This window comes from Plecotus auritus (assembly GCF_963455305.1).
Source record: "Plecotus auritus genome assembly, chromosome: 7".
Taxonomy (NCBI): Eukaryota; Metazoa; Chordata; class Mammalia; order Chiroptera; family Vespertilionidae; genus Plecotus; species Plecotus auritus.
Window position 1 is genome coordinate 80,492,062 of NC_137774.1, and position 12,300 is coordinate 80,504,361.

At 45.1% G+C, this 12,300-nt stretch overlaps 2 protein-coding genes across 8 annotated transcripts in view; one reads left to right on the forward strand and one right to left on the reverse strand.

Annotated features, from left to right (window-relative positions):
- SNX29 (sorting nexin 29) overlaps window positions 1-12,300 on the forward strand; it is a 580,852-nt gene that overhangs the window by 544,074 nt on the left and 24,478 nt on the right. For 3 of the 4 annotated variants that reach the window (XM_080678985.1, XM_080678984.1, XM_080678987.1), the window contains one exon: window positions 5,947-6,166. The exons of the other annotated variant lie outside the window; for it this stretch is intronic. In XM_080678985.1, the coding sequence (XP_080535111.1) occupies window positions 5,947-6,112 (166 nt within the window). In that variant the 3' untranslated portion in view covers window positions 6,113-6,166. Of the gene's footprint in view, window positions 1-5,946; window positions 6,167-12,300 lie in introns of those variants that run through there. 4 annotated transcript variants of the gene reach the window in all.
- Window positions 1-12,300, reverse strand: part of CPPED1 (calcineurin like phosphoesterase domain containing 1) — a 125,151-nt gene that overhangs the window by 33,109 nt on the left and 79,742 nt on the right. For 3 of the 4 annotated variants that reach the window (XM_080678989.1, XM_080678990.1, XM_080678991.1), the window contains one exon: window positions 9,472-9,894. The exons of the other annotated variant lie outside the window; for it this stretch is intronic. In XM_080678989.1, the coding sequence (XP_080535115.1) occupies window positions 9,472-9,894 (423 nt within the window). The remainder of the gene's footprint in view (window positions 1-9,471; window positions 9,895-12,300) is intronic. 4 annotated transcript variants of the gene reach the window in all.

Sequence of the window (12,300 nt, forward strand, 5' to 3'; positions counted from 1 at the left end):
TAAGTGTTCACAAGTGCACGGATGAATGTGACAACAAGCAAAGTACTAAATCCCAGCAGCAAGAGCGCCAATAACCCCTCCAATGAAAGTGCAGAACCTCTTCAACAAAACATGATCTCATCACACTGAGCCTTACCAAGACCATTTCAGGCATTTGCTTTATAAACTTAAAAATGTACAGTTTTACTTTAAGATTTGGGCTTGTTTGTGCATGAAGAAGTTCATGACAGTAATCTTTATCAGAGAAAAAACTGGAAACAGCTTAAATGTCCAATAATATAAAGCATTCAATGAATGTGGTACGTCTGTGTTTTGTGGTTAAAATGACACAAGGTAATACTGGGTATGACATACTCTTATGCTTCTAAAATGCTCATATGATTTCAGTTGTATGAAAAGGAACTTCTTAGTAATAAGAAAACGTTCCTGAATGGATTGCTTATAAACCAAGCCACCTACTCAAAACATCCCAACCTGTGCAACCAGGCAGACGGCACCTTTGTGTTAAATGACAAGTCATTCTAGAGACGCAGGATTTCATAAAGCCAGGCAAGTGACACTAGGGAGCTGTGCAATTACGGGGAAGTCACCGACAAATAAAGCTCTGGCAGAGTAAACACACGCTGGAGGCAATAATCAGATTATTGATGGATTCAGAAACAGGCCCTCAGGAAAACTGATGAACCGTAATCTTTTCTCTTACACAAATGACCCTCAATGCTGCTGTCAGCACCAAGTGTAAAATGTAGGATGCTGCCAGACAATAATTTCAGACAACTTTGGCTAAGGAAACCAAGCCAACATTTGACTTATTCTTTGTTCATTCTAAGAGTTGGTGCAATTGTAATAACAACCAACACTTTATCAGGTGGACACTGACTGGTTGCCATAATTTATCTCTTTTATCAAGATAATGTCTCAAATCAACCTTTATTTTACCACTCTTTTCAATGAGCTACAGTCCCCATTTTTTTAAGCAAGCTTTTGCAGGAGCCCATAATCCTCAGATAAGAGCCAAACTGAACTTGTACCCCTGGGGAGCCCTTCAGAGAGTCTGTAGGGTGGCACAGCTCCCTCCCTGTTTCAAGAAAAAGAACAGAGACAGCATCTTTGTGCAGAAGGTACAAGTCACACACTCAAGGTAAAGGAATGAGCTCAGAGGCTTACTCTGAAAGAAAAATTGCTGCTTGCTAAGGCCAGAGGGGAATTCCACGCCCAGAGGACTCCCTGGGCGCTCACTCTGCACCCTCAGACACTCCCATTCTGAGCCCGGGTGTCTGGCTGGGCCAGCTCCTTCTGTGAGACAGCCCTTAAGGCTGGGTGAGCAGATAGGACCTGCCCCAACTCAAGCTGGCCTGGCTACTCTTTTCTTGCTGCGAACGCCCAAGCCCAATGCACACTCTGATCTTTACCCTGATGGCAACATGAGAGCCAGGCCCCAGGGTCAGAGTCCTCGATGTGAGCCCAGCTGTGTGAATCTGGGTAAGCTGACTGGTCTCTCTGTGCCTCTGTTTCCTTGTCTATAAACTCACAATACTACCTGTAGTATCATATTATTAATAAGTGGTTGGTAATTATTATATTAATAGTATGTTAATGTGTTTTAAATGGCTTTTGGAGTAAAACTGATGGCAGTTGGTTACCCTGTGGTTTTTAGCACCCACCGGTGGCACAACATGGGGCTATCTCTGGGACATGGCAGAGGAGTGTCATAAGACACGTTCACAAAGACTTGGATTCCAATTCTGGCAACACTCTGGCAACCCAGCAGTGGGTCAGAGGTAGGGACTCATGGAAAAAGAGAAAATATACTTCTTACACATCAATTTATCTAATGTTGCCATTTACATATTTTTATATCGATAATGGTAACAGTAAGATGGAAAATATGAACAGCACTAATGACACTGTGTCAAGGTGCTGGTTATCGCATCGGATCCCTTCACAGCTGTGCGACCTGAACAGTTGATACGGCCTCTAGGACCAGAGTTTGCTGGTCTTAAAGTGCAGAGTGCCAACATCTCATAGGCTGCTGTGCAGGCTGTGGTGACAATGAGGAAGCCACTGACACTAATGGAGTAATAATAAGACTGAACATTAGCCAGTTGCCTTTCTCAGAAGGAAAACTGCTCTATTAGGTAACTCCCTTCAGTGGTACACTGAGGAAGTGAGGTCACAGGCCCCCGAGGCAGACAGAAGCGCAGACCCCATCCAGGCGGTGGCCCAGCGGAGGCTCATGGCTAAGGCAGCACCACAGTGGCTCCAGAAGGCCCCTTTCACCTGGGCGTTACTGCAGAGAACTCCTCACCTGGACGCCCAACAGTGTATAGGACCGTGCCTTACATAAAGGAGACGTCTAAAAAAAATTCTTTTCCTTCCTCTATGTGTCTATAATTTCAGTTGAAGAAGGACTCAGGAGTCAGAGCCTCTGCTCCTTCCTACTGTATGCTCAGCATCCTCACCTGCCCCGCAGACACGGTCAAAATATCCTCCAGGCTGTGACCAGGGGCATGAAGAGCCATGCCTGCACTAGGAGGCTTTACCCCAATGGGAGCTATTCCTTCACTTCCAAATGAATCATCAACAAACATTTTCGTTAAGTAAAACAGAAAAATGAGATTAAAGCAATTTTTAGCTTTACACTTCAACATCCTAAATTTGTATTTACACTGTTATACATAATGGGGGCAAATGCCTCTTACATGAAAGCAAGTCGAGTAGATACAAAATAGGAAGTGAGTGTTCAGCTGGCTAAGGGATATTCCAATTTGACAAAGGAATCCCACTACTCATTTGCAAGTGACACTAACTGCTGTTTTTAAAGCGTGACCTATAAAGAGAGGAGGTAATATTTTGAATTGATAAACTCAAGACACCGCTCTTTCCCATGCACTTTTGCTCATTTTGGAAATGTTGCAATGGGATTTTTCAACAAGATTTTAATTTTCAGTGTAAGAGTGATCTGTAGTACAGAAGGACCGGTCTGTGTCGCTCATGCCCGTCCTCAAGCCTACCTCCCGCCCCAGCTATCTGTTGAATGAATGAATGTTGACTTAACTTGGGGAACCAGCAGCACACACTTACACATGCCAGATTCTCAATTTATAAATATTTACCATCAGGACTTGATTTTAGCTTTAATTAGTCCAACTGTTAAGGGTACCTCCAAAGTGAGAAATGTAATCCATCACGTCGCACCAGATGTAGCTTCGGCAGTTGGTCTTTTATCTGGTTTTATATGAAACACATACTTAAAATGACTAAAGCAGGATGTTTTATGGTGAATTGACTGGGAAAATAAACTCAAAACCAAATCATAAAAAATAAATTAAAGAGGGTAAATTCCTCAAGCTGATATGCCCCAAGAAACTCCCGATTCTACATGAGCTTAAAAAAAAGTACTGTTTGTGAGCTTGACTTAGAAATTGGTTAAAATGCATTTTAAACAGAGGGCACATAAGATGCTCGCCATTTCCTTGTGAACATATTTGCTAGATTCAGAAAAACATGACTATGAAGTTATGCATTCAAAGGTGTGTTTACTAACACATTAATTGGCGAGGTATGTACTTTAAAAAAAATAAAGTCAAATTCTATCATTCCATTCCATTGGAATTGTCCATTTAGTTCAGTGATTTCCAACCTTTTAAACTGGTACACCCTTTAGATAAAACTGAAAATAATATGCATTCCTCATCCACCCTGAACAACCTCAGATTCCCTGTGACTCTATCTTCCTAGGAGCCAAGAGGTTTTTGTCCAGCTTCTCTTACTGTAGTTTGTATTATGAAGTTGCTAATTCCTTGCTTTTTTGATTTATAATGTTATGCTAGTACACTGCAAGCATGTCCCCAAACATGCCTGTCCTCACCTGGAGTTTCTCACGTGCACCCCACAAGAAGACCCTGGCCCTCCTGCCAGCACCACAGGTGAGAAGCCCTGCTCTCACTAAAGGAAGAGCCAGACCCCACCAAAGCACATTTGCCTGCCAGGGGCTCACAACATGTAACAACAAACCACCCTTTATCAAGCACATACTATGTCCTAGGCACGTGCCAATGCTTACATGCCACACTCTACTTGACTATCACACCAACCCTACAGGTTTAGATGATACTCCCCCATTTAACAAGTGAGAAGACAAGGCAGAAAGATGTTCGCCAACTCACGTGCAGCCACTTAACCTGGGGAGCAGCCCTGAGGGATATGAAGCTAGGCCTGTCCAAAGTTAAAGCCTGTCTGTGCCCCCTGGTGTTGTATGGCGTCACCCATCTACCACAGTCACAATTTCTGCCTGACCGGCATACTACCCCCGCTATTATTTACCTAATATTTTTCTTCAAATTGATGAGCTAGTTATATTTTTCCTAACACATGTTAAACACTAAAGAGTTGGATTTTAAGTGCCCCCAAGTACCCTCCCACCTCCACCCCCACCCCCACCCCCACCTCCAATTACATTGGTCAGGGCTGTGAGGCAGGCAGCTGTCCCAGGGAAGTCACCTGACACATCCTGGAACTGGACACATGCGCAGTGCAGACAAGGCCGGGAAGACAAGAGCTGCGCACTGTAATGGGGACATTTCTCTAAGTCAAGGCGGCAAACCATGGCCTCCAGGCCCACCACCTGCTTTGTAAATTAAGTGTTACTGGAACACAGCCTGAGGAGCAGCACTGAAGGATCCTACGCCACGCCATTTGCTTAGGAGTCCTCTGTAGCTGCTCTCATGCTCGGAGGCACAGCTGAGTAGATGCTACAGAGACTAGTCCCGTGGTCGGCAAACTGCGGCTCGCGAGCCACATGCGGCTCTTTGGCGCCTTGAGTGTGGCTCTTCCACAAAATACCACGGCCTGGGCGAGTCTATTTTGAAGAAGTGGCGTTAGAAGAAGTTTAAGTTTAAAAAATTTGGCTCTCAAAAGAAATTTCAATCATTGTACTGTTGATATTTGGCTCTGTTGACTAATGAGTTTGCCGACCACTGGACTAGTCCAACATTTCTGACCCTTTGAAGAAAGAGTTTGCCAACCCTTGCTCTAGGTAATGCATTTCCCATCCAAAAGTCAGGGGGTAAACAACAATCCACAGGCAACATGGACATTACCTATGATTCTGCTAATAAGTAGGTTTGAATCAAGTTTAAATCCATTCCATTAACCAATATTTATTTATTGAGGGGCTACTATGGGACAGTCTTGGCTAGCTAGGGGCTGGGCTTACAAAGGCGAACAAAGTTAAGCTGGGAATCCACTTCCTGGAAAAAAAAATCGGGATGTAAAATAATTTCAATACAATGTAGTTAAGATGTTAGAGTACGATTTCATGTTTTACTTTTCCCATAAAGTGAATTGTAAGATGATAACATTGGGCTAAAAGCTCTCTAGTTTTTTTTGTTTGTTTTAAGCATAAATACTAGAGATGAAACTATAATTTTGTGAAATTACTGATCAAATTTTGCAGGAAATATCAACTTATTGATATTTTTCATAATTGTCAAATTCACTCTTGGCTCTCTACTACACAGTTCTGATCTCTCTGCTGAAAGTGGAAAAAAGCAAAGGTATCGAGACATTAAGGCAAATAGTTAAAGAGTTAGACTTTTATTTTTTAAGATTGAATTTTTAAATTGGAATCTGTATTAGCTGGTTCACACATTAACCTTCTGCTAAAAAAGGCACAAGGGATGGGGACAGTGGCCAGGTTCAACCAAGATTTCATTATCTACTATCTATCTTTGCAACTCCACCCAGGTATCAGGTGAATTATGGGGAAAGCCAATTTTGACATCCCCTAGATGTGATGAAATTGATTATCCTCAGGCAGAGCAAAAAGAAGACAGAAAATAACAGAACCGATTCACAGCTGTGCATCTGTCCCGCCCTGATAACTCTTTATTTGTACTGGCTATTGACAATGTTTTTTTTTTTTGTTTTTTTTTTTTATCAAAGGTTTTTATTGAGCTTCAGGAAGAGAAACAGAATGCATCCGTTTCTAGGGAAACCTGAGCCGGGAAGCCCACAGGCTTGGATTCAGAGGCGGCATCCTTCCACACAAGGTGGCCCATTGTATAGTAACACCCCTCCTCTTCATTTACCTCATCCATTTAGAGATTAATGCAACAATGTGAGATGATTGTTGATGCTCGTTATTAAATCATTTATTCATCCCACACAATGATTCAGAATTATTCATTAAGCTTGCTGGGAGGAAGCTGAGTTTTACCTCCAGAGTGGTTAGAGGAGAGATGTGCTCTTTAAAAGGATATTTTATAACAACACAATTATCATAATTAAAAGCTAACCTGGATATTCTGATGAACTTCTGACATATTTTTGAGTAGTAGCATTTTAACGCAGGAGATAAATGAGACTGCAGCAGGAGTAGGGAATAATACTGCTGTGGGGGAAAGCCAAGGCAGTATTAAATACCATCACCACCCCCAATTTCATCATGGTCTTCAAGTTAATTGATTTTACAAAATGTCACTAGAACTTCTGGCTTCCCAAAATGAGTTCAAAAGACACTGCTGGACCAAGCCATCCCCTGCATTACTGAGGTGCAGAGAAGACATGCCCAGGAGAGCCCACCTACCTGAGCTTCCCCACCAAGCAGGTCACTTGGCCTGCCAGAGCTGCATCCACATTTGATGCCAACTCTTCTCCATGCTGCCTGTGGTTTGTTCTGTGTCTGAAAGGCCCTTAAGCAAAGGGCCTGGCTTGGTTAAGCCACTAAAACTGACTGGGGACTGCAGTTAGAGCACCCATCTCTCTGGTCTTCCCCGTAAGCATGTCTAGGGGAGATCCTGAGGCAGTAGCCACGAGGACGCCTTCTCACAGGTGAAGGTGGTGCCTGGCAGGAATATTGGGGGGCCAGCTGTGAAGTGAGAAAGGCCTGCTTGTGAGCCTGGAGAGCCAGCATGTGGATCAGAGCAGAAGGATGCACAAGACCAAAGACTTGGAGGCCCTGTGATGGGCGCTGACACACAAACACCCTACAGGAAGGCTGGGAGGCCCTGTGATGGGCGCTGACACACAAACACCCTACAGGAAGGCTGTGCCCGGAGCTCTGAGAAACCTGGATTTGGTCTGCTCTGCACCCAGCATACAGCGGTGCCAAACAAGGACATGGTCAGTCGGTCAGGAAGGGAAGGAGTGTTAGTTTCAGCCCTTCATTGTCCTACAAATACTGATGAGGAATTTATTATGTGAGCCCTGAGCCAGGCCTCCTGAATGCAGGTGACTACAACAGTGTCTCTGTTCGAGAGATGAGAGTTCAGTGGGGGATTCAGACAAGTCAAGACATACAAATCGGCTGGGATCCAGGAAAGCTGAGAAGGGGGATGGGCTGGGGGCACCTCACCCTGAAGGTGTCAGAGTAAAGCAGGTGTTGGCCAGGTGAAGTGGAAGAGGCAGAGATGAGGAGGAGGCTGTGGATCTACCTGCCCTCTGGCGCCTGGCAGAGATGGACTGGAATGGGGAAGAATGGGCCCAGGCACCAGGTCAGAGCTGTTGCCATGACCCAGACGAGAGACATGGTGGCCTAGAGCAGTGGACAGGATGGAGATATCAGGAGGCAGAACAAAAGGCACATGACATACCAGAGTCTCCCTGGGCAAGGAGGCTCTGCTGGGGACAGTCCGTCAGGTTCTGGAGCCGGATGCACTGAGTGGAATAAGAAACCTGCACCCTGCTCTGTCCCCTGCTTAGCAAGCAACCTCCAGATAATAATTTGGGGTCCCATGTCAATCTGTCTTTGGAAAGAGACTGCTGCTAGGGCTGAGGGGAGAGTTTCAGTCTCACACAAAATCATTTAATTGGCATTCTGGTGGTAAATGTTAGTTTCTGGGAGCGGGGGCAAGTGGAGTCCGCCTCCACGACAGGCCAGCCCTGGTGTGCCAAGGAATCCTCCTTGCACGTGCAGGGCTGCAGGCCTGACAGGGAGGTGGCCAGCACAGCCCAGATCTGATGCCATCCTGGCGGTGGGCAGCAGGCTCCCCGGAGGATGCCTGTTAAAGCTGCGGGCTCTCTCTATAAAATCCACATGTCTTATGATCTGGGGTGCTGGTGGCTGCATGTGCTCCATCCTACGATGGGAAACCCCAAAGCACATGCCACTCAAGACTGTGGTTGCAACAGCAGAGAACAAAGAGCAGCCACGTGGATGGCATTTGCATCATTTAACATTTGATATGAAAGGAATCATTTGAGTGGCATAAAATGTTCTCTGACATTATTTTTTGTTAAAAAACAGTCTCCATGGTGGTGCTGATGCCATCTTGACACTTTATTTCCTTGTCACCAAAACGGTTTTCTACACCAACTCAAGAACGGCACAAAATTTCAAAGACCTTAATAGTTTTCTAACTTCATCTCCATGGAACAGTTGGAAAATGTCTCCAATTATGCAAGCTTTTTATAAAATGCCTCAAAAATACAGAAGGGCCTATTGTACTTTCCACCAGTGAATGCGAACTCATTTAATGATCAAAGATGAAAAGAAGAGTGTCAGGATTTTTTTAAAATTCTAATGAATGATTGCTACCTGGTTAGGCCACCTCCCTCTTCTTACCCTCTAACCAGCACATTTACATTTTAGAAAAGTTTGATAAAGTGCACTCTGGAAAGATCTAAACAGAGGCATTAGGACCAAAACAATAGACACAACAGTTGTCAAAATTGGAATCCTGCCAGGTCTCTGGTGCCTCAGGGGGCAGCTCAGATCACACCGCTGTTCACGAGAGGAATACTGCAGGTGCTACCAGGGGCAGAAGTGAGGTGTGTGAGCTAGTGCTGCACAGAGTGCCACCAGAAACCAGATCCACAAAGGGAGCCTCTTCATGCTATGTGAGTGTGCACACACGTGTCAAATGCATGACCACTTAAAATGTACTAGTTACGTTTAATGTTGAGATCACACCGTGTATGTTTCTCTCTCCTGGTTCTGGAGGAGACATGGTCCCCTCCAAAGGAGAACCAATGAGGCCCAGGGCCTGCCCATTGCAGCCCACCCAGGACTTCCCAGGTTATACCTGAGGGAGTGGGAAGCTTGGCTCTTAAACATCAACTGCCCGTGGGCAAGTTCCTGCTCCTCAGAGAAAGGAGAAAAGGTGCCCTGGCATCTTCCCTTTGCAGGGGCACATGTAGTCACACTCAGACCCTGCCCCAGTGCCCCCTACCTGCAGGGCCCCCACCCTCAGCTGTGAGCAGCTACCACAACGTTAGTACCCACACGCAAGGGGCTATTCTAATGCTTTCAGTCTCTTCTCATTTAACCTCACAACCAGCCTATGAGGGCTCCTCCTGCTGTTCCTACTTTATAGATGAGGACACTGAGGCAGCTTGTCCCAGGCCTCACGGCTAGTGAGTGACAGAGCTGAATCAGAACCCCTTCGCCAGGCTGTGGAGGGGCAGAAGGATCTGGAAACCTCCCCTTCGGACCACCCTTCCACCCAGACACTGGGGACCCGCTGCTACCTGCTTTGACGAACTTGTCTGCCATCTCCTTTCGCACGGTCTTGGTGAGGTTGAAGTAGTCATCGTCCTCATCGATACTTTGGAGGAAGAGGGGGATGTGCTGGAAGATGATGGCGTGCTGGCACTTCTGCTGCCCCGCTGTGCTCAGCTGCTGGTCCAGCCACTGGTCCTGGGCCTGCTTCAGGGCAGGGCACCTGGAGGCATCATACAGAAACTGGGAGTTGAGGACAAGGAACAGGACGCCCCCGACCCAGAAGCTGAAATAGTCGTCTCCCCACGTCTCCTGGAACTCTGCGATGGTCTCAGGTGTGGGCACGTTGCCCACATCGTGGTTGCCGCTGACCAGGACCAGCGGGATGTCGCTGTCCACGTTCCTGAGCACCCGCTGCAGGTCCTTCGTCTGCTCCTTCCTCCAGGGCATCCCTGCAAGAGTGAGGGTCACGTTCTGAAATGGCCGAGGTTGTTTTGACATTTATTCACGTAAAATAAGAGGGGATAATCTAAAAATTCATTCAACCAGGCAGAGAGGAACTGCAAAAGCAATCCTATGCTAAAAGCAAATCAGCAAGTGAGTTGGAAACCATTGCCCCCTGGGTTGAACTGTCCTTCCCTCAGGATGCCTTGAATTTCAATGACTAAGTGGCATCTGATCCAATGTGCCGACTGAAGGATGGTGGAGTCATTGTACTATTAAATGTTAGTGAAGCTTGGTTTCTATCTTTTGTTTAGGTGAAAAATAAGTATAAGTAGTTGAAACTGTCCTGACCCATCTTAGTGGGTCGTGATGTGCACCCCTGCGGTAGTCCCAAACTGAAGTGTTTCATACTATACACATGGCCTTGCACTGTGTGAGCACCTTTATGAAAAAATTCTTAGAACCTGAATAGCTTGATCCCTGGCACATGCGCCTTGCTAAATGCCCCCCACACAGAGCAAGAGGTTTTTTCCATTATATTCCATCAGTGGTGTGTAAAAGCTCAAGTGCTCAATGTCTTAATATTAAGTGTATCTCCCCTGGCACAGGTTTCAGTATGGCGATGATTATTTAACTCAGGGGTGGGGAAGCTTTGTTCCGCTGAGGGCCATTTGGATATTTATAACATTCGTGGGCCATACAAAATTATCAACTTAAAAATTAGGCTGCTATATTTGGTCAAACATTTAATTTACTCACCCCTAATGCCTTGGCAGGAACAGACCAAATGATATCTCAGCCTATACAGCCCACGGGCCAGATGTTCCCCACCCCAGATTTAGCTTGAGAATTGGAAAGTGTGTGGGGACCCGACTCCCTCAGATTCCTGGCTTCCACACTTGATATAATAATGCATTAAAACTTTATAAATGGGTTCTAAAATGACCATTTCAAATCCACATCTGTTTTTTGGGCCCCTCTATGCTAATTTATTCAACAAATATGTACTGAGTGCAGACTACGTATAAGGCTCTGATTTAGTTCCCGGGAGCGAGCTATGAGCCAAAGATACACAAAGTCTTCCCTTCAAACTGGGGAGCCAGGTAATTTGTCAAGTACATGACAGATGCACCCATCTGTTTCAAAAGTTATGAAGTGTTACTGAGAAAAGCCAAGCCATGCTTCCCGCGCCAAGTTAGTCCCGACAAATAATCTTAGTACCGTGCAAAGACAGCACAAGAAAAACGATGAAAAGAGCTGCCTAGCTTCCCAGGGGGTGATGAAAACTCACCTGGAAAAGGTTGCCATAGCGCAGTGGTCAGCAAACTGTGGCTCGTGAGCCACATGCGGCTCTTTGGCCCCTTGAGTGTGGCTCTTCCACAAAATACCACGGCCTGGGCGAGTCTATTTTGAAGAAGTGGCGTTAGAAGAAGTTTAAGTTTAAAAAATTTGGCTCTCAAAAGAAATTTCAATCGTTGTACTGCTGATATTTGGCTCTGTTGACTAATGAGTTTGCTGACCACTGCCATGGCGGATGAAAATTACACCCATCATTTCATTTCCATCATGAATTTAAAGGAAAGCAGAAAGTCTTTATGAAGCAATTACAGCTAAGAAAGACCATAAAGCAGAAATGAAGGAATTCATCTAGATCCTAGATGGTCGTAACATAGGCAGAGGTGAAACGGGAACTGGTAGAAATAACTCAGGAAAGAAATAGAGGGAAACACAAGAACTTCTCAGAAGTTATGACTACAAAGGGAGTAGCAGTAGCGAGATTCCCTTTATAGCCAAGTACGTGCCAGTTTCCCTAGATGTCCCCTGTGAGCATATGAAGAAGGAGCGTTCTCCAATTGTCGAACACGCAGCTCCTCATATTCCCACGCAGTCACATTTGTTCGTGGTGTGATACAGATATCATCTGCCATTATTCTTTGTTTTCACCTGTTGATCTGCATCCATTTCCGAAAGATTTGGTTAAGTTGCCACTGTTATCGGATTGATCCATTTCGAAATTCTGCCAACTTTTGTGTTCATCTACTTTTAGCTACCTTGCCTAAGAGTTGAGAATTTCCATACGTCACTGAAATGTTTTAGATTTAATCCTAATAGGGTAAGTTAGTAATAAGAAAAGAAAGATGTAGAGCCACTCTTTTGCATGTGGACATCCAGTTGTCCAGCACCATTTGTTACAGAGACTGTCTTTCCCCATTGAACTGTCTTGGCAACCTGGTCAGAAATCAACTAACCCTAAATATGGGAGTTTATTTGTGGGTTCTCATTTCTATTCCATTGATCTATATGTCTATCCTTATGCTAGTACTACAGTGTTTTGATTACTGTAGCTTTCTAATAAGTTTAAAATCAGGAAGTGTGAGTCCTCCAACTTTTTGTTTTTGCAAGGGTCCCCTGAA